The sequence below is a fragment of the Dendrobates tinctorius genome, unplaced genomic scaffold (genome assembly GCF_039654945.1).
Source record: "Dendrobates tinctorius isolate UK_male_01 unplaced genomic scaffold, ASM3965494v1 ptg000254l, whole genome shotgun sequence".
Classification (NCBI taxonomy): domain Eukaryota; kingdom Metazoa; phylum Chordata; class Amphibia; order Anura; family Dendrobatidae; genus Dendrobates; species Dendrobates tinctorius.
Window position 1 is genome coordinate 7,778,850 of NW_027361921.1, and position 23,435 is coordinate 7,802,284.

General features: G+C 43.9%; 1 protein-coding gene across 1 annotated transcript in view; it reads left to right on the forward strand.

Moving 5' to 3' along the window:
- The window catches only part of VPS16 (VPS16 core subunit of CORVET and HOPS complexes), a 325,784-nt gene that overhangs the window by 222,403 nt on the left and 79,946 nt on the right, over positions 1–23,435 (forward strand). The window contains exons 17-21 of the mRNA XM_073558129.1: positions 186–294; positions 1,909–2,006; positions 8,698–8,805; positions 10,603–10,680; positions 19,314–19,483. Coding sequence (XP_073414230.1) covers positions 186–294; positions 1,909–2,006; positions 8,698–8,805; positions 10,603–10,680; positions 19,314–19,483 — 563 coding nt within the window. The remainder of the gene's footprint in view (positions 1–185; positions 295–1,908; positions 2,007–8,697; positions 8,806–10,602; positions 10,681–19,313; positions 19,484–23,435) is intronic.

Below are 23,435 nucleotides of genomic sequence, written 5' to 3' on the forward strand. Positions count from 1 at the left end.
GTCAGGTTTGAAAAATCTGTTGAGGTCAGAAACACCATAACTGCTTGCAGTGGGGATAGATTAATAAAACTGGCTAAATTAAAAATGCTGTTACAAATTCAATTAAAAATGGTGTGTGACAATCCAACCTTAGGAGGCATAAACATGAAAGTTTTCTTGTTTTGTTTCCTTTATGTTTATTTTAGCTCTTAGAATATGAGCCTAAATCTGAGGATCAAGTTCCTTTGCTTTTGAAGATGAAGAGGAGTAACCTTGCTCTTGGCAAAGCTATTGAAAGTGGAGACACTGACCTTGGTGAGTTATTTTGTGGACTATAGGTAGAAGAAAATGTGGAATCCTCACCCTGCCATCTCATGAAATTTGAAAATTTCTACAGTTTTGTTCTCCATTTTGTAACATGTAGAGGAGAATTTTGTTAAGCGACTTGCATCTGTTTTCTTGAGGGAAAAAAAAAGTGCACATTTTGGCGCACGTGTATTCTGCATAAAAATTTTGTTGGGGCTTAGCATGATGGATCGTCAAGACTCTGATCTTAAGTAAATGGTCATAATATTTTGGCTCTAGAATACGGTTTTATTTTGAACATTTGTTCTACCGTAATTAAAGAGAACCTTTCACCAGTCTGTGGCTGCCCTTTTTATATCAGGCTAAAGGCACCAACTTCTTAGCAATAGTCGAGTCCAAACTTCTGAGAGACGGTTGGCACAATCCTCCATACTCTTATTGTTGTGAAAGCACAAAATTTGGTGGGGTATTATATCATCTCAAGCTTTGAACTAAACCACCGCTGCCACATTCTTTTTATTTAAGAAAACAAAGGCCAACCAAAGACTGATGATTTTAGCGGGAATCTGTCATCTGATTCATACTGCTCAGACCACAGGCAGCATAAATCTGAGACTGGCTAAACATTTGATCTAAAACACTCCAGCGTTTCAAACAATATATAGTTAGAGGATCTGGAGGCCAAATCTGGAGACCAGACTAGTCTGTTGACGCCCAGCCAGTTCTTCCCAGTGATGCTATAGGTGATTGACCGGTCTCTCCCATATATCCCTGTGAACCACCTGCAGTAATGCTGGGATAAGCTGGCTGATGGAGGCAACAGACTAGTCTAGTTTTTGGCAATGGTTTCTGGCTGGATCTTCTGACTACAGCGAATATTTTTTACTTAACCTCTTCATGACATGGCAATTTTCCATGATGGTTCTTCCAAGAGCCATAACTTTTTTTTATTTTTCCATCAATAAGGAGCCGTATAAAGTCTTGTTTTTTGCGTGTCTAGTTGTACTTTTGAATGACACCAATCATTCTAGAACACAGTGTACTGGAAAACGGGAAAAAATTCCAAGTGCGTTGAAACTGCAAAACAAAAGTGCAATGACACAATCTTTTTGCAGATTTTTATTTACCATGTTATGGTTCTCTAGGTCAGTATGAGTATGTAGATAACAAATGTACAGGGTTTTTTTTATTTAGGTGGTGAAAAAAATGAGGAAATTTGTAAAAAATAAATATACCGTAATAATAATAATTTGCTTTTGGCACCATTTCCTGAGACTTGCAACGTTTTCATTTTTCGAGATATGGGGCTGTGTGGCGGCTTATTTTTTTGCAACCTGAGCTGATATCTTTACTGATATCATGCATCATGGCATGACGAAAATTTAAGTTCACCTTCCCACCCACTTGTTTTCCCCTCCTTAATTGAGACAGAGATAGATCATAGATGGGGAAACAACCAGGTGAGAAGGTGCATTTAAATATTTGTCAACGCCAGGTGTGGACCTATTGTGTGTACAGTATACAAACCTTGACTGAAGTGTTCAATAATTTATTGTGGTAAAGACATCAATTTTTGTAACGTAAACGATTTCAAAAACCCAGACCATTTTTTCTTTGTTCTAGTATACACTGTTGTGTCGTATATGAAACATGAGTTCAACCGTGGCGATTTCTTCATGACCTTACAGAACCATCCCATTGCTCTCAGTTTGTATAGACAGGTAATGCCATATAATTAAAGTGGGGGAGAAGTACGGCTTAGAACATACATAGGGGAGATGGCCATACCCCAAGATGAAAGGCAAGAAAAAGGACCCCACAAATGTATGCTCCAAAAAAGGTCCTGTAATAAAACTGTATAATTTATCATTAGTCTTGTGCTCAGTTTTTTCACCTTCCCCTCCCATGAGGCTTGATGCATTTTATTTTGCCATAAATCCTCTGAGGTGGCCTTGAAGAAACTTTTTCAGTTTCAAATTATTATTCTAGGAGCTATAGCCATAGTCTGTTTTTGGTGGAATTGTGTAGGTTAAAATGCTATATTATTATTTTCTATCAAATTGGACACCATAAATGACAGTGGTGCGTAATGTGTTCATTATATGTGTTGTTTTCCCTTTGCCCTCCATTTGATTTGGTCTTTTATTGTACTTATTTTTTTGTATTTCATTTCTTTGCCCTCCCCCATGTTTGTGCTTATTTCCTGATACCTGAAACCGCTGAGGTCTTCACAGAACAGCGGTAGTTTTACAGAGTATAAAGTACACATAGGTGGACTAATAACATGACTTCTGCAGGCAATTAATCACATGGGATTTTATTTCTGGCTATCAGACTAAAGGGGGCTGAATACAAACAAACGTCACAGTTTTCAAATTTATGTTTTTAAAATAATTAGAAAACCCTGTATCATTTCCTTTACACTTTACAAATGCTTGCTACTTTGTGTTGGTATTTTACATAAAGGTCCATAGGTCCAGAAATATTTGGACAGTGTTACAAGTTTTGGAATTTTAGCTGTTTACTATGGCTAACCAAGAAAGATATATAATCAATATGGGCTTAACCCAATGGCCACCAAGGCTTTTTACTGACGTGCAATATAAGAGACAATACTGCAGCTATATATTATAGTTGACAACTTGCTGTGTCAGCCACAATGAGTGTTGGCACCGACCATGGTCTTTTGATGAGACAGTCTGCATGTCCCGTAGCTAGCACTCCGACAACAGCATTTCGCCAAGCTATTTCCAGGGGGCGTTGCGGGACATGCAGATTGATTTTCATCACACTCTTCACAGTTGCACATAACACTCTTCACAGTTGCACATAAATGTGCACCCAAATGATGACTTCTAGATATTGTGTGCTACATCTATGGTGATGTCTGATTACACTCTGATTTAGGTTGAAATATATTTTTGAAGTTTACATTTTTGAAGTTTACATTTGCATTTACACTTTACCCTAATTGATTATGTCCATGTCCAATTTTGATCATATCCAGCTATAGGCAGAAAAACTTCCTCTGGTTTACATTTGCACTTTAACTGAAGTTGCATTGATGTTTTTTCATTTGCATATTTCCAACCAATTTCCTTTTACATATGTTGCTCTAAATCAGGGGTGGGCAATTAATTATCCCGAGGGGCCACATGAGAGACCATGACAGTTGTGGAGGGCCGAACTAATAGCTTGAAATTAATTCTATTCAATATTAATTTATTAATTGTATCACTTAATTTTGAGCATAATTAAGTATGCTGACACCACCCTATATAGCTTTGAAACCCCCACAGCCTCTTTTATACAGCATAAGACTCACACAGCCTACTACATATGCGGCATGAGCCGCACGCAGCCTCCCCATGTACGGCATGAGCCGCACGCAGCCTCCCCATGTACGGCATGAGCCGCACGCAGCCTCCCCATGTACGGCATGAGCCGCACGCAGCCTCCCCATGTACGGCATGAGCCGCACGCAGCCTCCCCATGTACGGCATGAGCCGCACGCAGCCTCCCCATGTACGGCATGAGCCGCACGCAGCCTCCCCATGTACGGCATGAGCCGCACGCAGCCTCCCCATGTACGGCATGAGCCGCACGCAGCCTCCCCATGTACGGCATGAGCCGCACGCAGCCTCCCCATGTACGGCATGAGCCGCACGCAGCCTCCCCATGTACGGCATGAGCCGCACGCAGCCTCCCCATGTACGGCATGAGCCGCACGCAGCCTCCCCATGTACGGCATGAGCCGCACGCAGCCTCCCCATGTACGGCATGAGCCGCACGCAGCCTCCCCATGTACGGCATGAGCCGCACGCAGCCTCCCCATGTACGGCATGAGCCGCACGCAGCCTCCCCATGTACGGCATGAGCCGCACGCAGCCTCCCCATGTTCGGCATGAGCCGCACGCAGCCTCCCCATGTTCGGCATGAGCCGCACGCAGCCTCCCCATGTTCGGCATGAGCCGCACGCAGCCTCCCCATGTACGGCATGAGCCGCACGCAGCCTCCCCATGTACGGCATGAGCCGCACGCAGCCTCCCCATGTACGGCATGAGCCGCACGCAGCCTCAACCATGTACGGCATGAGCCCCACAGTCTCCCAACATACTGAATGAGGCCCCGCACAGCCTCCCATATACTGAATGAGGCCCCGCACAGCCTCCCATATACTGAATGAGGCCCCGCACAGCCTCCCATATACTGAATGAGGCCCCGCACAGCCTCCCATATACTGAATGAGGCCCCGCACAGCCTCCCATATACTGAATGAGGCCCCGCACAGCCTCCCATATACTGAATGAGGCCCCGCACAGCCTCCCATATACTGAATGAGGCCCCGCACAGCCTCCCATATACTGAATGAGGCCCCGCACAGCCTCCCCATATATTGCATGACCGTATACAGCCTTCCCATAGCCTCCCCGTGTGCAGCATGTCACCCCCGTAGCCTCACCGTGTGCAGCATGATACCCCCGTAGCCTCCCCGTGTGCAGCATGACACCCCCGTAGCCTCCCCGTGTGCAGCATGACACCCCTGTAGCCTCCCCGTGTGCAGCATGACACCCCCGTAGCCTCCCCGTGTGCAGCATGACACCCCCCATAGCCTCCCCGTGTGCAGCATGACACCCCCGTAGCCTCCCCGTGTGCAGCATGACACCCCCGTAGCCTCCCCGTGTGCAGCATGTACCCCCATGTTCACCCCCATAGAATCCCCATGTTCACCCCCATAGAATCCCCATAGAATCCCCATGTTCACCCCCATAGAATCCCCATGTTCACCCCCATAGAATCCCCATGTTCACCCCCATAGAATCCCCATGTTCACCCCCATAGAATCCCCATGTTCACCCCCATAGAATCCCCATGTTCACCCCCATGGAATCCCCATGTTCACCCCCATAGAATCCCCATGTTCACCCCCATAGAATCCCCATGTTCACCCCCCCTAGAATCCCCATGTTCACCCCCAGAGAATTCCCATGTTCACCCCCATAGAATTCCCATGTTCACCCCCATAGAATTCCCATGTTCACCCCCATAGAATTCCCATGTTCACCCCCATAGAATTCCCATGTTCACCCCCATAGAATTCCCATGTTCACCCCCATAAACATACACATGGGGGAAAAAAAAACACCACATACTCACCTCGGTCCCGTCCCCAGGCGCCCTGCTTCTGATGCGCTGACTCTCCGGCGGTACACAGCTGACGTGATGACATGACGTCATCGCGTCAGCTATTTCACACTCTGATTGGTGGAGAAAGTGACCGGAGGCCCTCCTTCACCAAAGCTGACTGCGGGAGACAGCGAGTGGGCAGGCATGGTGCGGCCTGCGGATCTCAGGTTTTCGGCCCCCACGGCTGTCTCGGTTTGCAGGCCGGACTGAGACAGCCAGAGGGCCGGATGTGGCCTGCGGGCCACACTTTGCGAAGGTCTGCTCTAAATGATTTCTGTATGCTTAAAAACGTAAAAAGGCCTGGACATCCACGGAAGACAATAGTGGTGGATGTTCGCATAATCCTTTCCATGGTGAAGAAAAGAAAGTTTGGAGAAGGCTTGGAACAGCTCATGATCCAAAGCACACCTCATTCTCTGTAACACATGATATGACTGAAGACAGAAACAGCCGGATGAATTCTGAAGTGTACAGAGCGATACTCTCTGCTCAGATTCATCAAACATCAGCAAGGTTGATTGGACGGCACATTACAGTACAGATGGGCAATGACCCAAAACATACTGGGAAGCAGCTCAGAAGTTTTTAATGGAAAGAAGTGGAATATTCTGCAATGGCCGAGTCAATTGCCAGATCTCAGCCACATTGAGCATGCATTTCACATGCTTAATACAAAACTTAAGGCAGAAAGACAAACAAACAAGCAAAACCTGAAGTCAGCTGCAGTAAAGGCCTGGCAAAGCATCTCAAAGGAGGAAACCCAGTGTTTGGTGATGTCCATGGCTTCCAGACTTCAGGCAGTCATTGCCTTCAAAGAATTCTCTGCCAAGTAATAAACATGAACATTGTATTTATGCTAAAGTTAATTTGTCCAATTACTTTTCTAAAATTTCACAGGATATTTTTGTTCAAGCCCTTTTAATTAAACCTGAAATTATACAGTGGGTACGGAAAGTATTCAGACCCCTTTACATTTTTCACTTTTTGTTTTTTGTTTCATTGGCAGCCATTTGTTAAATTTAAATTCAAAAAAGTTCATTTTTTTCATTAATGTACACTCTGCATCTTGGAAAAAAAAAACGAAATGTAGAAATTTTTGCAAATTTATTACAAACGAAAAACTGAAATATCACATGGTCATAAGTATTTAGATCCTTTGCTCAGTATTGAGTAGGAGCACACTTTCGAGCTAGTATTGCCACGATTCTTCTTGGGAATGAAGCGACTAGTTTTTCACACCTGGATTTGGGGATCATCTACCATTATTCCTTGCAGATCCTCTCCAGTTCCATCAGGTTGGATGATGAACGTTGGTGGACAGCCAATTTCAAGTCTCTCCAGAGATGCTCAATTGGGTTTAGGTCAGAGCTTTGGCTGTGCCAGTCAAGAATGGTCACAGAATTGTTCCGAAGCCACTCCTTTATTATTTTAGCTGTGTACTTAGGGTCATTGTCTTGTTGGAAGGTGAAACTTCGGCCAGGTCTGAGGTCCAGATCACTCTGGAAGAGGTTTTCATCCTAGATATCTCTGTACCTGGCCGCATTCATGTTTCCTTCAATGGCAACCAGTCGTCCTGTCCCTGCAGCTGAAATACATCCCCATAGCATGATGCTGCCACCACCATGTTTCACTGTTGGGATTGTATTGGGCAGGTGATGAGCAGTGCCTGGTTTTCTCCACACATACCGCTTAGAATTATCACCAAAAAGGTCTATCTTCATCTCATCAGACGAGAGAATCTTACTTCTCATAGACTGGGTGTCCTTTGTGTGTTTTTTAGCAAAATCTCTGCGGGCTTTCATATATCTTGCACTGAGGAGAGGCTTCCATCGGGCCACTCTGCCATAAAGGCCCGACTGGTGGAGGGCTGCAGTGATGGTTGACTTTGTGGAACTTTATCCCATCTCCCTACTTCATCTCTGGAGCTCAGCCACAGTGATCTTGGGGTTCTTCTTTGCCGCTCTCACCAAGGCTCTTCTCCGACGATTGCTCAGTTTGGCTGGATGGCTAGGTCTAGGAAGACTTCTGGTGGTCTCAAGCTTCTTCCATTTAAAGATTAAAGATAAAAGAAACCACAAAAGCGCGCCCATAGGGCCTTACCAGTGCAGATATAATGAATATAAATTAAATTGTGCAGGGTACTCACCCTCAATAGTTGTGTAAAGCCACAACTACTGTATGCGCTTAGTCACATGCAATGAAGCTGCAGCAGGATGGTGTAGACAGACAGCGTCTGCTTCCATTATTCAAGGAGGAGATCCCAAAAGGGAAAAAAACACCAGATTCCCGCGCTGCTATGTTTCAACCATCAAATAGAGGAAATCCAGTAGATTGTAGAAATTGGTTCCAATATCAATACTTTATTTATGGTACATACAGAGACAACGCGTTTCGAGGTCCATTCAGTGACACCTTCTTCAGGTCTAATGTACAGGAATGAAGAGAAATCAGAAGTTGGCGGTTAATATCATATCGAGGTTAGGCCCCCCGCTGTTCACAAATTTAAAGATTATGGAGGCCACTATGCTCTTAGGAATCTTGAGTATTGCAGAAATTATTTAGTAACCTTGGCCAGATGTGTGCCTTGCCACAATTCTGTCTGAGCTCCTTGGCCAGTTCCTTTTGACCTCATAATTCTCGTTTTCGTCTGACATGAACTGTGAGCTGTGAGGTCTTATATAGACAGGTGTGTGCCTTTACAAATCAAGTCCTATCAGTTTAATTAAACAAAGCTGTACTCAAGTGAAGGAGCAGAACCATCTCAAGGAGAATCACAAGGAAATGGACAGCATGTGACTTAAATATGAGTGTCTGACCAAAGGGTCTGAATACTTATGACCATGTGATATTTTGTTGTTTTTTTAATAAATTTGCAAAAAATTTTTACATTTATGCTTTTTTTTCCTGTCAAGATATGGTGCAGAGTGTACACTAATGCGAAAAAAATGAACTTTTTTGAATTTACCAAATGGCTGCAATGAAACAGTGAAAAATTTAAAGAAGTCTGAATACTTTATGTACCTACTGTACACTTAAATTACATCTCTGTTTCATGTTAAATGAAAAATAGTGGCACGCAGAGCCCAAATCACGGAGATTCAATCACTGTCCAAATATTTCTGGATCTAACTGTGTGTCTAATAAATTAAATTATATATTTAATATTCTTATTATTTTTTTTGTTCCCCTCTCCCTTTTGCGAATGATTCTATAAACTGTTAACAGTTCTGCAAGCATCAGGAGCCTGAGACTTTAAAAGATCTATACAATCAAGATGATAATCATCTGGAGCTTGGAAACTTTCATGTTCGTTCAAGTTATTATACAGAAAAGGTATCAAACGTCATTGTTTTAGAGGGATACGGTAATTTAATCACATGGAGATGTAGCATTTTTTGTTTTGTCACTTGAGTTTCTTGTGTTTGTAGGTGACAGACCTTCCTAGTTTTGCAGGGCTTCTCTGCTTTTATTATTTTAGTTTAGTTTTTCTTTTCTTCCCCTCTAGTTAGGAAATGAGGACATAATTTCTGTGTTTATTCCCAAGTGGGTAGAAGGGGATTATGCTAAATCATCACAAGCACAAGGCACCCACAACCCTCCATTTATGGTGCAACCATCTGCCACCCAAATGGCCACATTACCACCTTCCATAAGGTGTGCAATGCTTTCCACAGATTACCCTCTTCTCATTAGATAGTAATTGAGATGATATGATGTGAAACACAGTAACGTCTTCACTAGGGGCTGTAACCATGTGATGCAGGTTCTGTCGTCTTGCTCCGTACAGTAATAGTCCTGTTATGTGGGAAGCCACATCACACCCATCCATAGATGCAGTAATGTGCTATGTACGGTAGTTCATCTTCTGGAAAATGGAGAGCCTCATCACCCCCATCCTTAGAAGGTGGGATATTGCCTTACATGCTAAAAGGGGTTACTGTCGCGTTATTCACTCTGATAGGCGGTATAATTGTGTTATGCTGATTTGTTGGGTCTAACGAGCTAAGAATGTGCTAAGCAACCAGCCAACCCCATGACGCCCTCAATCGATGAAGTAATGTGCTGTCTGTTTTTCCCCTATTTTTGCTAAGGGCCGTACATGACTTACATACATACAGGGAGACACATTACTTCCCTCCATTGTGAAGTGATTGGTGATGTATTCTGCTAGATGATGTAGCTGACACACTGTACAAACTGGTATTAATACCTTCCTGAGCCTCAGTAATGGCTTATGCATGTTCCCCCTTTTCATTTGGGGGTGTTACTGACATGCTGCAACACATATACACATTGTGGAATGAAAACACAAATTTCACTATTGCTATATACATGAAAACGTGAGGTACTTAACTAACATCAAAAAGCTTAGAAGCCATCCAACCGTGACAAAATGGACCTCATATTGATGATCCCCAAAGCTACAGCCTTACGTCTGTATATAGCCAGGCCTAATGAAATGGGAAGACATAGGAACCAGGCCTAACCTGGAATGATACCTTTGTGGGAAACATGGGTTGATATCTTGCTACCAAGACAGTCCTTCATGTTTCTCTAGTCCATGAGGAGAGCATTTGTGTTGCAAATAATACTCTCTTTCCCCAGGCGAAGTGACTAAGGGCCTATGGAGGAATTCCCATTCTCTTCCTTTCACAGGTGGGGTAATAGTGTAATTCTGATTGCTCCCATACTGCTAGGTAGTGGAACAAACTTGTCACATATGCCGTGGCTACATAGGCGGACAGTACTGTGTTATCCTGAATAATAATCATTTCTATTTCTAGAACGTCGATATATTCCGCAGCACTTTACAATCCAGTGCCCGCATCTCGCTACACTGCATGTTCAGCGTTACCTTGCAGATATAAGTGCCATATGACTTAGCAAAGCAGCCTAACAACACCCCTCCCAGAGAATCCTGCGACTCTCGCCCTCCTGATAAAGACCATAAGAATTAGCACTAAATGCAAAAGTGCTCATATGGCTGGAACCATATAGCAGATCTAAAAAAAAAGTAAACGTTACTCAGGAGAACAGAGGGAATAAAACCTGGCCATTTCTGAGTTTGTTCTCGAAGTGGATAAATGGTAAAGATTTGAATTTTTACGATTTACGTCTCTATTTGCACAGAGTGTCGAAGGCCGTGTGGCAGAGCTGCAGAACGCTGTAGATGAGTACAATAAAGGGAAAATTGACTTGGCAGCTAAGGTGAGAAAATAGTTTTTCAGATGTAATTTCAGTTTTGTATATTTGTTTCCCAATGAATCTACAGTGCTTATTACAGGTATTCACTACCATTGGTCTTCATTATTTTTTCTTTATTATTTTGTTAATAATCACATTGAACCACAAGGAATTGTATTGAGAGATTATCTTTTTTTTGGTTGGAAGTGTGGGGAGGGATTTTCTTTTTCTTTTTTTTTTTTTTCAGTAGCGTTTTTTGTGGTGACAGATTCCCTTTAAAACAGAGCTCTATTAGTTATGTGTAAGGCTAGTTTCACACTAGCGTTTCCTGGAGCTGCGTCGGGCTGCGCACGGCCGCTACTAAGCTCCGCCCATGGCCGTGCCTCCTCCTGTCACCTCCGCCCTAGGGGTGCATGACGCTGCATACGACTTGCATACCCCATCTTTAGCATTGGGTACGCAGGCCGTGCCCAGGTATGCGTTTGCCGGTGCATGCGTCCATTTGACGGTGCGCCGACCTGTGCCAAACGCACATTTTGCATTTTGGTGCGCTTGGCGCACCTTCAAAAAGACACATGCGCCAGCAAGCACATACCTGTACACGGCCTGCGTACCCAATGCTAAAGATAGGGTACGCAAGTCGCATGTAACGTCATGCCCCCATAGGCGGAGTTGACAGGAGGAGGCGCCATGGGCGGAGCTGAGCGGCGGCCGTGCGCAGCTCGATGCAGCTCCAGGAAACGCTAGTGTGAAACTAGCCGTATATGGTCAGCTTTTTATTTTTAGATAATTTTAATGGACCTGCCTCTTAACTTTTCAAGATGAAATCAAGCATATTTCTAGCAAAGTGATACCCATTTGTTGTCTTGAATCTCTGTGTTTTGCCTCATTTATTTTACCCAGTGTGTTAATTGTTCCCTGTGGATGCTATAAGTAAAACTCCACGGACTTAAGTCTACCTTCAGCCTTCTAAACTATGGATTCAGGGTCGGACTGGCCCACCGGAGAATCAGAGGATTCTCCAGTGGCCCAGGCACTGACACTTGCTGGCATGCAGGGCCAGCAGCTGCCTAAGGTCCCGCTTCTCCAGAGGCCCCCAGCCAGTGGTGTTTGTCGCTAATAGCTGCACACCACGCTGCTGCTATGGGGCACCCGATGCTAGCGAAGCAGCAGCGGGTGACGAGGCAGAAGCCGGCTGCTGCGGCTAAAGCCTGTTCCCGCTGCTAAAGATAAATGAATATTCACTCTTCCCCATGCCCTCATGAGTATGGAGAGGATCTGAATATATATAAAGAAAAGAGAATACTAGAGTCCTGAACTATCTTAAAAAATGCAAATTTTTATTGATAGTAAACAGGCACATATATGAGAGACAGGACGCATATAATGGTGAAATAAACAATGAGTTAATAGCCCAGAACCATTAGAAAAAACAAACCGGCAACCAAGTAATTGATCTACAACTTCATAGGGCAACTTCATGGAAAAATAAGTAATGAAGATGGATTTCATTAGGGAATCTCTACTCGGGATAATCGATCCTATAACGTATTGCACTTAGCCCAAATAATATAAATCACTGGTGCTATAGTGGGGAGTACAGCCACCGCTGATCCAAGATACCAGTCTCATACACAGTTGTCTGTGAATAAAGTTATATCAGCTGAGGCAATAAACACCACCACAGGGCCAGTGCTGTGCAACCATGCATTCCAGGATTGGGGGGTGAGGGGACCATGCATACCAGGATTGGGGGGTGAGGGGGCCCCCATTCCAGGATTGGGGGGTGAGGGGGCCATGCATACTAGGATTGGGGGGTGAGAGGACCATGTATACCAGGATTGGGGAATGAGGGGTACCATGCATACCAGGATTGGAGATGAGGGAGGACCATGCATACCAGGATTGGGGGGTGAGGGGACCATGCATACCAGGATTGGGGGGTGAGGGGACGTGCATATCAGGATTGGGGGGGTGAGAGGACCGTGCATACCAGATTTGGGGGCTGAGGGGACCATGCATACCAGGATGGGCGGTGAGAGGACCATGCATACCAGGATTGGGGGGTGAGAGGACCATGCATACCAGAATTGAGGGGTGAGGGGGCCATGCATACCAGGATTAGCGGATGAGGGGTACCATGCATACCAGGATCAGGGGGTGAGGGGTACCATGCATACCAGGATTAACGGATGAGGGCTACCATGCATACCAGGATCAGGGGGTGAGGGGTACCATGCATACCAGGATTTGGGAATGAGGGGACATTGCATACCAGAATTGGGAGGTAAGGGGTGCAAAGTATACCAGGATTGGGGATGAGGGGACCATGCATACCAGGACTGGCGGGTGAGGGAGTACCATGCATCCTACGATAAGGATGAGGGGGACCATGCATACCAGGATTGAGGGGGGAGGGGACCATGCATACCAGGATTGGGGGGTGAGAGGCCCATGTACACCAGGATTGGGGAATGAGGGGTACCATGCATACCAGGATTGGGGATGAGGGGGGACCATGCATTCCAGGATTGGGGGGTGAGGGGACCATGCATACCAGGATTGGGGGGTGAGGGGATCATGCATACCAGGATTGGGGGGTGAGAGGACCATGCATACCAGGATTGGGGGATGAGGGGACTATGCATACCAGGATAGGGGGGATGAGGGGACTATGCATACCAGGATAGGGGGGATGATGGGACCATGCCTACCAGGATTGGGGGTGAGAGGACCATGCATAGCAGGATTGGGGGGTGATAGGACCATGCATACCAGAATTGGGGGGTGAGAGGGCCATGCATACCAGGATTAGCGGATGAGATGTACCATGCATACCAGGATCGGGGGGTGAGGGGTACCATGCATACCAGGATTTGGGGATGAGGGGACATTGCATGCCAGAATTAGGAGGTAAGGGGTGCCATGTATACCAGGATTGGGGATGAGGGGACCATGCATACCAGGATTGGCGGGTGAGGGAGTACCATGCATCCTACGATAAGGATCAGGGGGGACCATGCATATCAGGATTGAGGGGTGAGGGGACCCTACATACCAGGATTGGGGGGTGAGGGGACAATGCATTCCAGGATTGAGGGGGTGAGATGACCATGCATACCAGGATAGGGGGGGGTGAGGGGACCATTAATATCAGGATTGGGGGTGAGGGGACCATGCATACCAGCATAGGGGGGTGAGGGGACCATTCATACCAGGATGGGGGGTGAGAGGACCATGCATACCACGGAAAGGGGGGGTGAGGGGACCTTGCATACCTGAATTGGGAGGTAAGGGGTGCCATGTATACCAGGATTGGGGATGAGGGAGTACCATACATCCTATGATAGGGATACCAGAATTGGGGGTGAGGGGACCATGCAAACGAGGATTGGGTGGTGAGAGGACCATGCATTCCAGGATTGGGGGGTGAGGGGACCATGCATTCCAGGATTGGGGGGTGAGGGGACCATGCATTCCAGGATTGGGGGGTGAGGGGACCATGCATTCCAGGATTGGGGGGTGAGGGGACCATGCATTCTAGGATTGGGGGGTGAGGGGACCATGCATACCAGGATTGGGGGGTGAGGGGACCATGCATACCAGGATATGGATGAGGGGGTACCATGCATACCAGGATTGGGGGGTGAGGGGACCATGCATACCAGGATAGGGATGAGGGGGTACCATGCATACCAGGATTGGGGGGGGGACCATACATACGAGAATAGGGATGAGGGCGCCATGATAGCAGGATAGGGCTGAAGGGGTACTATGCATACCATTATAGTGATGAGTGGGCCATGCATAGCAGGATAGGGATGAGGGGGTGCCATGCATACCAGGATAGGAGGGGGCAGCGCACACCAGGATGGGAGACCATATACCAATAAAAATGCTCGCCACCCGGGCGTAGAACGGGTTCATAGCTAGTGTGTGTATGTGTATTTATGTATGTATGGATATATGTGTGTGTATGTATATTCCCTAAGAGGGGGCAGCAATATTCCCTAAGAGGGGGCAGCAATATTCCCTAAGAGGGGGCAGCAATATTCCCTAAGAGGGGGCAGCATTATTCCCTATGAGGAGGGCAGCATTATTCCCTATGAGGAGGGCAGCATTATTCCCTATGAGGAGGGCAGCATTATTCCCTATGAGGGGGCAGTATTATTCCCTATGAGGGGGCTACATTATAAAATGTGGGGTGCGTCTTACAGTCCACCTCTACCAGCTCTGGCTCTCTGGCTATGGTGGGGAGGTGGGGGAGCTGTTTCGGTAGAGCAGCGGGTCACAGAGGCAGGAGCCGGCGGCTCCAGCTAACTCCTGTTCACTTCAGTAGCGTGCAGTGTCAGCCCCCAGTTTCCTGCTGTTGCCGGCGGGCACGTGTGCCGATACTTAAGAGAAATGAATATTCAGAATATTCATTTCTCTTAAGTATCGGCACACGTGTCCGCCGGATCCAACAGGAAGACTTCGGCTGACTCTGTGCGCTACTGAAGACCAATGAATACTCACTGCTCTCTGCAATAAACAGTCCTGGTGAGTATTCCGGCAGCTGTGCTCTGCTTGTGAGCAGCGCATGACGTCCCTGCCATGCGCTGCTTACAAGCATTGAGCAGCTGCTGGTAACGTAGCAAGGCACTGCGAGGAAGCGGAGGAAGGTAAGTGTAATGTTTTTGTTTTGTTAGTCTTTTCTGATGGGGCAAATCATACCAGAATAAGGATGGGACCATTCATACTAGAATAAGGATGGGACCATGCATGCCAGGATGAGGGTGGGGCTAATCATACCAGAATCAGGATGGACCCATGCATACCAGGACTGGGATGGGGCTAATCATACCAATATAAGGATGGGGACCATGCATACCAGGACCCTGATGGGGACAATCATACCAGAATAAGGATGGGACCATGCGTACCAGGACCCGGATGGGGCCAATCATAACCAGGATAAGGATGGAACCATACATACCAGGACCAGGATGGGGCCAATCACAATCAGGATAAGGATGGGGCCAATCATACCAGGATAAGGATGGGACCATGCATACCAGGACTGGGACGGGGCCAATCATACCAGGATAAGGATGGGGCCCTGCATACCAGTATAGGGATCGAGAATGCTTATTTGGACGAGATGGGGACCCTGCATACCAGTATAGGGATGAGAGCGATCATTCCTGCCAGGAAAAGGAGGAGGGGGACCTTTCCTACCAGATTGGGGATGAGGAAGCCATGCATACCAGGATAGGGATGAGGGAGGCATGCAAACCAGGATAGGGATGAGGGGGCCATGCATACCAGGATAGGGATGAGGGAGCCATGCAAACCAGGATAGGGATGAGGGGATCATATTTACCAGGATAGAGGATATTAAATACAGAATTGACCAGATTTTTTGCTTCAGTTTTTTTTCCCCTAATTTCCTCCTCTAAAACCTAGGAGTATCTTATGGTCCTGTGTGTCTTATAGTCTGAAAAATATGGTAGTTTAAGTTGGTGACATGAGAAAAATTAATTAAATTTATGACTATACTTATGGGATCAAATAACTAAAAATTATCATGTGCATATATATTCACCACTTTTGCTATGAAGCCTCTAACCATATCTGCTGCAAGCCATTACCTTTTTAAATCATATGCTTAGTGGTATGAAATCCACCTGAGTGCATTCTAAGTCTCATACGGTCTATCAGTATATATACACCTTTTCTGAAAGGCCACAGAGGCTGCAACACCAATAACCAAGAGGCACCACTAATCAACCATCACTATGAAGACCAAGGAGGGTTGAGTTATAGAAAAAAAAAAAACAACCTCTATTGATGGTACCACAACAAAACTTGACAAGAGAGGGCTGACCACCAAAACTCTCAGTCCTGGCAAAGAGGGCATTAATCAGAGAGGCAGCACAGAGATTAAAGGTAACCCTGAAGGAGCTGCAGAGTTCCCAAGCAGAGACTGGAGAATCTGTCCAAAAAAACATAATAAGCCGTACGCTCAGCAGAGGTAGCCTTTATGGAACAGTGGCCAGAAAAAACTCTTTACTTACATACAAAATTTGTAAAGCTCATTTTGAGTTTACCAAAAGACATGAGAGACTCTCAAAATGTATGCAGGAAGGCGCTGTGGTCAGATGAGACCGAAATTTAACTCTTTGCACACCAAGGTAACTGTTATGTGCCAAACCAACACCGCTTATCATCCAAGAAACGTGGTGGCATCATCATCAGGGACAGGGAAAATCGTCTGAGTCGAGAGGAAGATGGATGGTGCGAAATACAGGGGTATTCTTGAATAAAACCTGTTTCAGTCTGTCGGTGATTTGAGACTGGGACGGAGGTTCACCTTCCAATAAGATAATGACCCAAAGCATACTGCTAAAGCAACGTTCCAGTGGTCTAAGGGGAAATGTGTAAATGTTTTGGAGTGGCCTAGTCAAAGCCCAGACCTTAATCCAGTTGAGAATTATGTGGTCAGACTTGAAGATTGCTGTTCACCAGAGGAAACCATCTAACTTCAAGGAGCTGGAGCAGTTTAGTCTTGAGGAATGGTCAAAAATCCCAGTGGCAAGATGGGGAAAGCTCCTAGAGACTTGTGCAAAGCGATTTGCAGCTGTAATTGCCGCAAAAAAGTGCTAACAGTTATTTTGTCTTATTAGTGGCTTGCTTCACAAAAAAAAGAAAACCAAATGTTCACAGTTGTAGGCATGTTCTTTACATGAACTGATGCAAACACTAAAAAAAAAAAAAAAAAAAAAGCGAAATTCTAGGTTGTGAGGTAGCAAAACATGGAAAATGACAAGGGGGTGAATTCTTTCACAAGCCACTACGTGTGTGTATGTGTGTGTGTATATATATATATATATATATATATATATATATATATATATATATATATATATATATATATATATATATATATATATATATATATATGCAGTTCCCATGAGCAGACATGCAGTAGTGTGGACTGCCTGTAACGAGTAATGTGCCATCACCCTATAAGAGCAGCAGCTGCACAAACATCTGTCCATTACTCATCTGATAGTCTCTGGGTCCCAAATTATATTTCATTAAATACTATTCCAGACCCTTGGTAATCAGAATATTAGGTGAAAATCTTATGAAGTTTTTAATACATAATAATAATAATAATAATAATAATAATAATAGGTACATTTTGAAGATTTTTTTCATAAAACTATTCAAAATTAGTCCAATTATTTATCAGTTAATCACCCCCACTCTTTCCATCTACTCACTGGCTGCCTGTCTTCTGTCTCTGACAGGTCACTCATGTTTCAGTGAAGGGTCCAGAAATAAGCACATCTATTGGCAGCCACATTAGCGCCTTGGATTATTCTAAGATGGTTGTGCAGTGACAGCTAGTGGTCACAGAAACGATCACATCTAATGGAGTACATGAAAAGCAACCATGCTGAGGACCCCTAGTGGCAGCCACATTAGAACTGCAACCTTGGAATATTCTAACAATGTTCTGCAGTGCTGCAGAGAGCTATAAAACCCCAGGATGCTCTCATAGGCAGCATAGTTTGAGTTAGGAGGGTTAATAAATGATAAACATGTGCTCACCTTGTAAGCCATGCAATACAACATAGCATTGTTGAACTACTGCCACTCCTATCCAGATAACAAAATGGGTTCAAAGTGAAGGATGTATTGCTGGCAGAAAAACATTGGGGTCTCTGGTGCTGTCCACAAGGAGGTGAGAACCACTGAATTTCTTTCAGAATATTTAGACCCAAAACAAAGGATGGTAGTTTACCTTTCAGTTGAATAGAAATGGACACGTTTTCAGTCCAGCCCATGGAACCTGATGAATATCCGAGCATTGGACCAAAGACGTGTTTTCTCATATTCAGCTTTCTCTTAAAACCTCTGCGCTTTGTCTGGATTGTAAATATTCTGAAATGAGTTCTGTAGTTCTAACCTCCATAAGAGCAGCGCCAGAGACGCCACAATCTTTTCTTACCTCATATACTCTACCTGATGAAAACTTTTGGTTCAAAATGGAAAAGGTGTTTGTTTTAGCTTCATTAATACTTTATAATTTTTTTTTTTATCTTTTTTTTTTACTTTTTGTAACTAATAAGATAACTTGAGAAAAGAATCCAGCTGTACACATACTACAAGCTGCCAGCAGCTGATGAAACCTCATCCTTCTCCTATTGGAATTTATTTCCTATCCTTTGGAGACGAGTGCTAGCCGCAGTTTTCTTACATTGGTCACTTTTGGTTTTATAAATCAAGAACGAATACTTTCTTGTAGGGCTCGGTTCACACTAGTGTTAGCCGTTTTTTGTTTTGAGAAGAGAAAAATGGAGCTCCTGCAAAAGCGGATGCGTGCTATAACTGATACAAACCTAGTTTGTTGGTCTGTTTTCCATTGTTTTTACGGAACAAAAGCCTAGCATGCTGGGGTTTTCTTCTTGAAAACTAAGTATGCTATTTAGCCTCCTGACAGACCATAGATTGCGAGTGAACGTTTGCCTGAGGGTTTGTATGTTGTGACATGTTTTTGTTTCTTTGCTCCTCTTTTCAAATGGAATTACAATAAATGCCGCACTTTATTTTTTGCATTGCTGTGTATGAACATTAACTCTACCCCATATTTTAATTGCTCTTTTAAGGTCACAGAGGATCAAATCAAATTGCTAAGAATTCAGCGTTCTCTTCAAGAAAAACTTGATAAGCCTTATTTAGACCATTCATTACATGACACCATCTATAAACTGATATCTGATGGTATGCACAAAAAAGCTGAGCAGCTCTATAAGGAGTTCAGGATCCCTGATAAAAGGTAACTCAGTAACAATTATAATATTTGATTTCTTCTGTTGTGAAATTAGATATTTGACCTACTTACTAAATGATGTGCTGACCACAAGCGCCAAGTTTAGGGTGCAAAAACTGTCAGACTGTCGTATTAATCGCAGGAGGATCGCATCACAATCCTTGGACTGGCTGACTGCTTTCCTGCCCCAAGTATGACAGCTGCATAGAAATACATGCTGTCACGCTCAGGTCAGGAAAGCCGCCAGTAAGTCCTAGGGTTGTAAAGACTTAGATTACTGGATGCAGCTGTTCCGACAGAATCAGAGCTTTTAGATTTAGCATGAAGCAGAGCTGAGAAAGCTGCACCAGCCCAGACTCTCCATGTACAAATTCCATAAATAGTGAGCAGCTTACAGCTTAGTTGCCAGAGTAATCCTTCACAACCTTGGACATATCCATACGTTCAGGTTGTGTGGTGCTTATCCATCTTGGACGTATAGATACATCCTGGTGATTTTGTGTGTACAGAGGCTGTGCATGCGTGATCATCGCCGATTGTCGGCTGATTCAGACAGCTTACACCCGCACTCAGTGCCAGGAGCAATGCCTGCTCCACTACCGGCACTTTAACCCCCAAAATGCTGCAATCCCAGCATTTAGTGGGCAGGCAGAGGGAAGAAAGCCCCTCTGCTCTTGGATTGGCCTGATCATTGCCATGGTGATCCATTGTCTTCATGACAACATTCGGGTCACCAGTCACTAGCAAGATAGATCATGTGCAGTGCATGATGTAACTAACATGTTTGCAGGAACAAACTGTAGAAGAAATCAGCGCAATAGGGTCTTATCCGATCGGTAAAAAAAAATAATCAATTCAGATTGCACTAACTTGATAGATCTATAAATAAGGCATATAGATCAAACTGAGGAATTCAGCTGCAGCTGATCCACGGGTCCACAAGTGACCATATCAGATATGACGAAATAAGGGGTTTGTGGATGTAATCCTCTCTGCCGAAAGCGATGTAAAAACAGGATATCCAGATAAAAAGAAAGTGGTTTATTCAACGCGTTTCAAAGCTCAAATGACTTCTTCCTCAGGACATAACCACATGTATACGCAGACAAATGTAACTGGCTGTACAAACAGATAACATTTTCAAATCTGGCACCAAAAGAAGATCACATGACAAACAATGTCAGCGTTCATAGTGTTCGCACATGGCATGACACATTACAAGGATAAAATGAATGTACATAAATCAATGAAATTCACAATAGTATTCACAAACTGATATTGATCTTAATTATTCCACAGATATGCGGGAAGGGAAGTAAAAGGAAAAAGAGAAAAAAATTAGAAATTAAGTTGAAGAGCCGGGTCAAGAACCCGCAGAAAACAATTAATATAATGGTGAGTCCTCATATCAACTAGTGTGCCACGGCTCCAGATACAAGAAAGAGGAGAAATAAAGAAGAAACGAAATAACCACCAACAAAAATTAAAATATAAAAAAAATGAGATTCAGAAAAAATGCATTTATTAAAACAGAATAAAAATATTCCTATTTATTGGTTGTAGTTGATTAAAAATGTTTTAAATGTGTTCTCAATAAAAAAATAATAAATGCCCATATGTTCAAGAGTTAAAAAATCTACCAATGATCATTTGTCTAAAAAAATTTTAAATAAAAAGTTCATGATGCCAAGACATCATATACAGGGCTATTCCACAGATATTAAATCAGTTGTAATATTACAAATATTAATGTTCATACCGGGATGTTTTGTCTTGGCATCCTGGTATGAGCATTCATATTTCCAGCTTCTTTTTATCCAATTTTAATACATAAGGCAGGAATATTTGAATCATCTTTTAATTTAATATTTCTTTTAGACAAATGATCACTCTTGAACATATGGGCATTTATTACTTCTTTATTAAGACGACACATTTATATTTTTAATCAACTACAATCAATAAATATGAATATTTTTATTTTTTAATAAATGCATTTTTTCTGAATCTCATTTTTTTTTATATTTTAATTTTTGATGGTTATTTCGTTTCTTCTTTATTTCTCCTCTTTCTTGTATCTGGAGCCGTGGCACACTGGTTGATTGATATGATGTCTCACCATTCTTTTAATTAATTTTTTTCTGCAGGTTCTTGACCCGGTTCAACTTAATTTATAATTTTTTTTCTCTTTCCTTTTTTTTCCCTTCCTGCATATCTGTGGAATAATTAATATCAATATCCCTTAAGCATGTGAATACTATTGTGAATTTAATTCATTTTGTACATTCATTTTATCCTTGTCATGTGTCATGCCATGTGCGAACACTTTGAACTCTGACATCATTTGTCATGTGATCTTCTTTTGGCACCGGATTTGAAAATGTTATCTGTTTGTACATCCATTTGCATTTGTCTGTGTATACATGTGGTTATGTCCTGAGGAAGAAGTCATTTAAGCTTTGAAACGCATTGAATAAATCACTTTTATCTGGATATCCTGTTTCTACATTGATTTCGGCAGCACGAATTACATCTACAAACCCACTATTTCATCATAACATGTTTGCAGAGCTGACAGACTACAAGATATAACAATGCTCCTGCATTGCTGTACCTTATAACTGCGATCAGACTATAGAAAGTAAAAGTCTCATAGTGGGACCAAGTAAAAAAAAAAAACTTAAAGTTGTGAAAATATATTTTTTTAAATCACAAAATAATTTTTACCAGAGCTGTATGTATATGTGTGTGTGTGTATATATGTATGTGTGTACATATGCACATATGAGACCACTGCACAGTTCTATAAAAATCAGTTTCTCTACATGTCTGACAGCCATTCCATTCCAGTGTCAGTTGAATTCCAACCAGAGTACACCTCATTCTACTTAATGTGCTTCTGATTAGGTGATCACCTGAACCAAATCTTATTGAGGACATGCTTAGGCAGAGCGCCTAAGATCCCGATACAAATCCTGCCTTTATATCACCCGAAAGACCCACCTTGATGATTCTGTGGACCCCCTGGGCTATGGGGAACCTCTGGCTTTTGAGGAGGTGCGGAGTGCGGCTCCAGTCGGGGTAAATCCCGGGAGACCCGGACGGAAAGCAGAGCCTGCAAGGAGGCAGCGTCCATTTTCTACTGCGTGCTCTGAAACTGAGATACAGCCTGGAAGACTTCACCTCAGGTGCGGCGGGTTGGCCGGAGCGCAGGACTCATAAAGGGACACAGGAGGGTACGCATGGTCGTACTCCCTCATTGAAGTTATATGCTGCCCATTGGCGCCCACCATCTTGATTACATTCACTGCTCTCATCACCTCTCAGTTGCTTGGGACTGGGGCCGCCGTCTCCTCGGCAGTTTGCTGACAGCACACTTCATCGGATCGCACATTGGGGTCTGTTGTAGGACCTTTATAATACGATCTCACTGCCCTGAAACTAAGGTCGCATTGGGTACTATATCCTGCTGATAAAACGACATAACAGACTGTGCTGATATCTCTGTACTTTCACTTTCAGTTCCCCAATTCCCTGGGGCTGGAAGGGTGGATAACGCAGAGACTTGCTGACAGAGCGGCATATTATCATATTATAGCTGGAAAAGAGTTGCACAACTCACCAGATAAGTTTGGTTGTTCTGTCTCACAATAGTAAATTCAGGCAAATTAAGCTCCTGCACTACAAGAGAGCTGCTATAAATTTGGGAGCAAAGGAAAGGGACAATTTACTTCACCAACTTGCTATACCACATAAATCTTAACCATGAGCCCTCCAAAGAGTTCAGGGGCAGTTAAACAACTAAAAGAATTTGCAAGGCCCGACCCCTCTGATAATTCGAGATCTCGCAGAAATATTCCATCAAATGTTAAAGCTGCAGACCAGTGTAAAACTAGCACTTCTGACGGCGGAGAGGGAGGGGATCAAGAAGACTTGACTCTAAGGCAGGCGTCTGAAC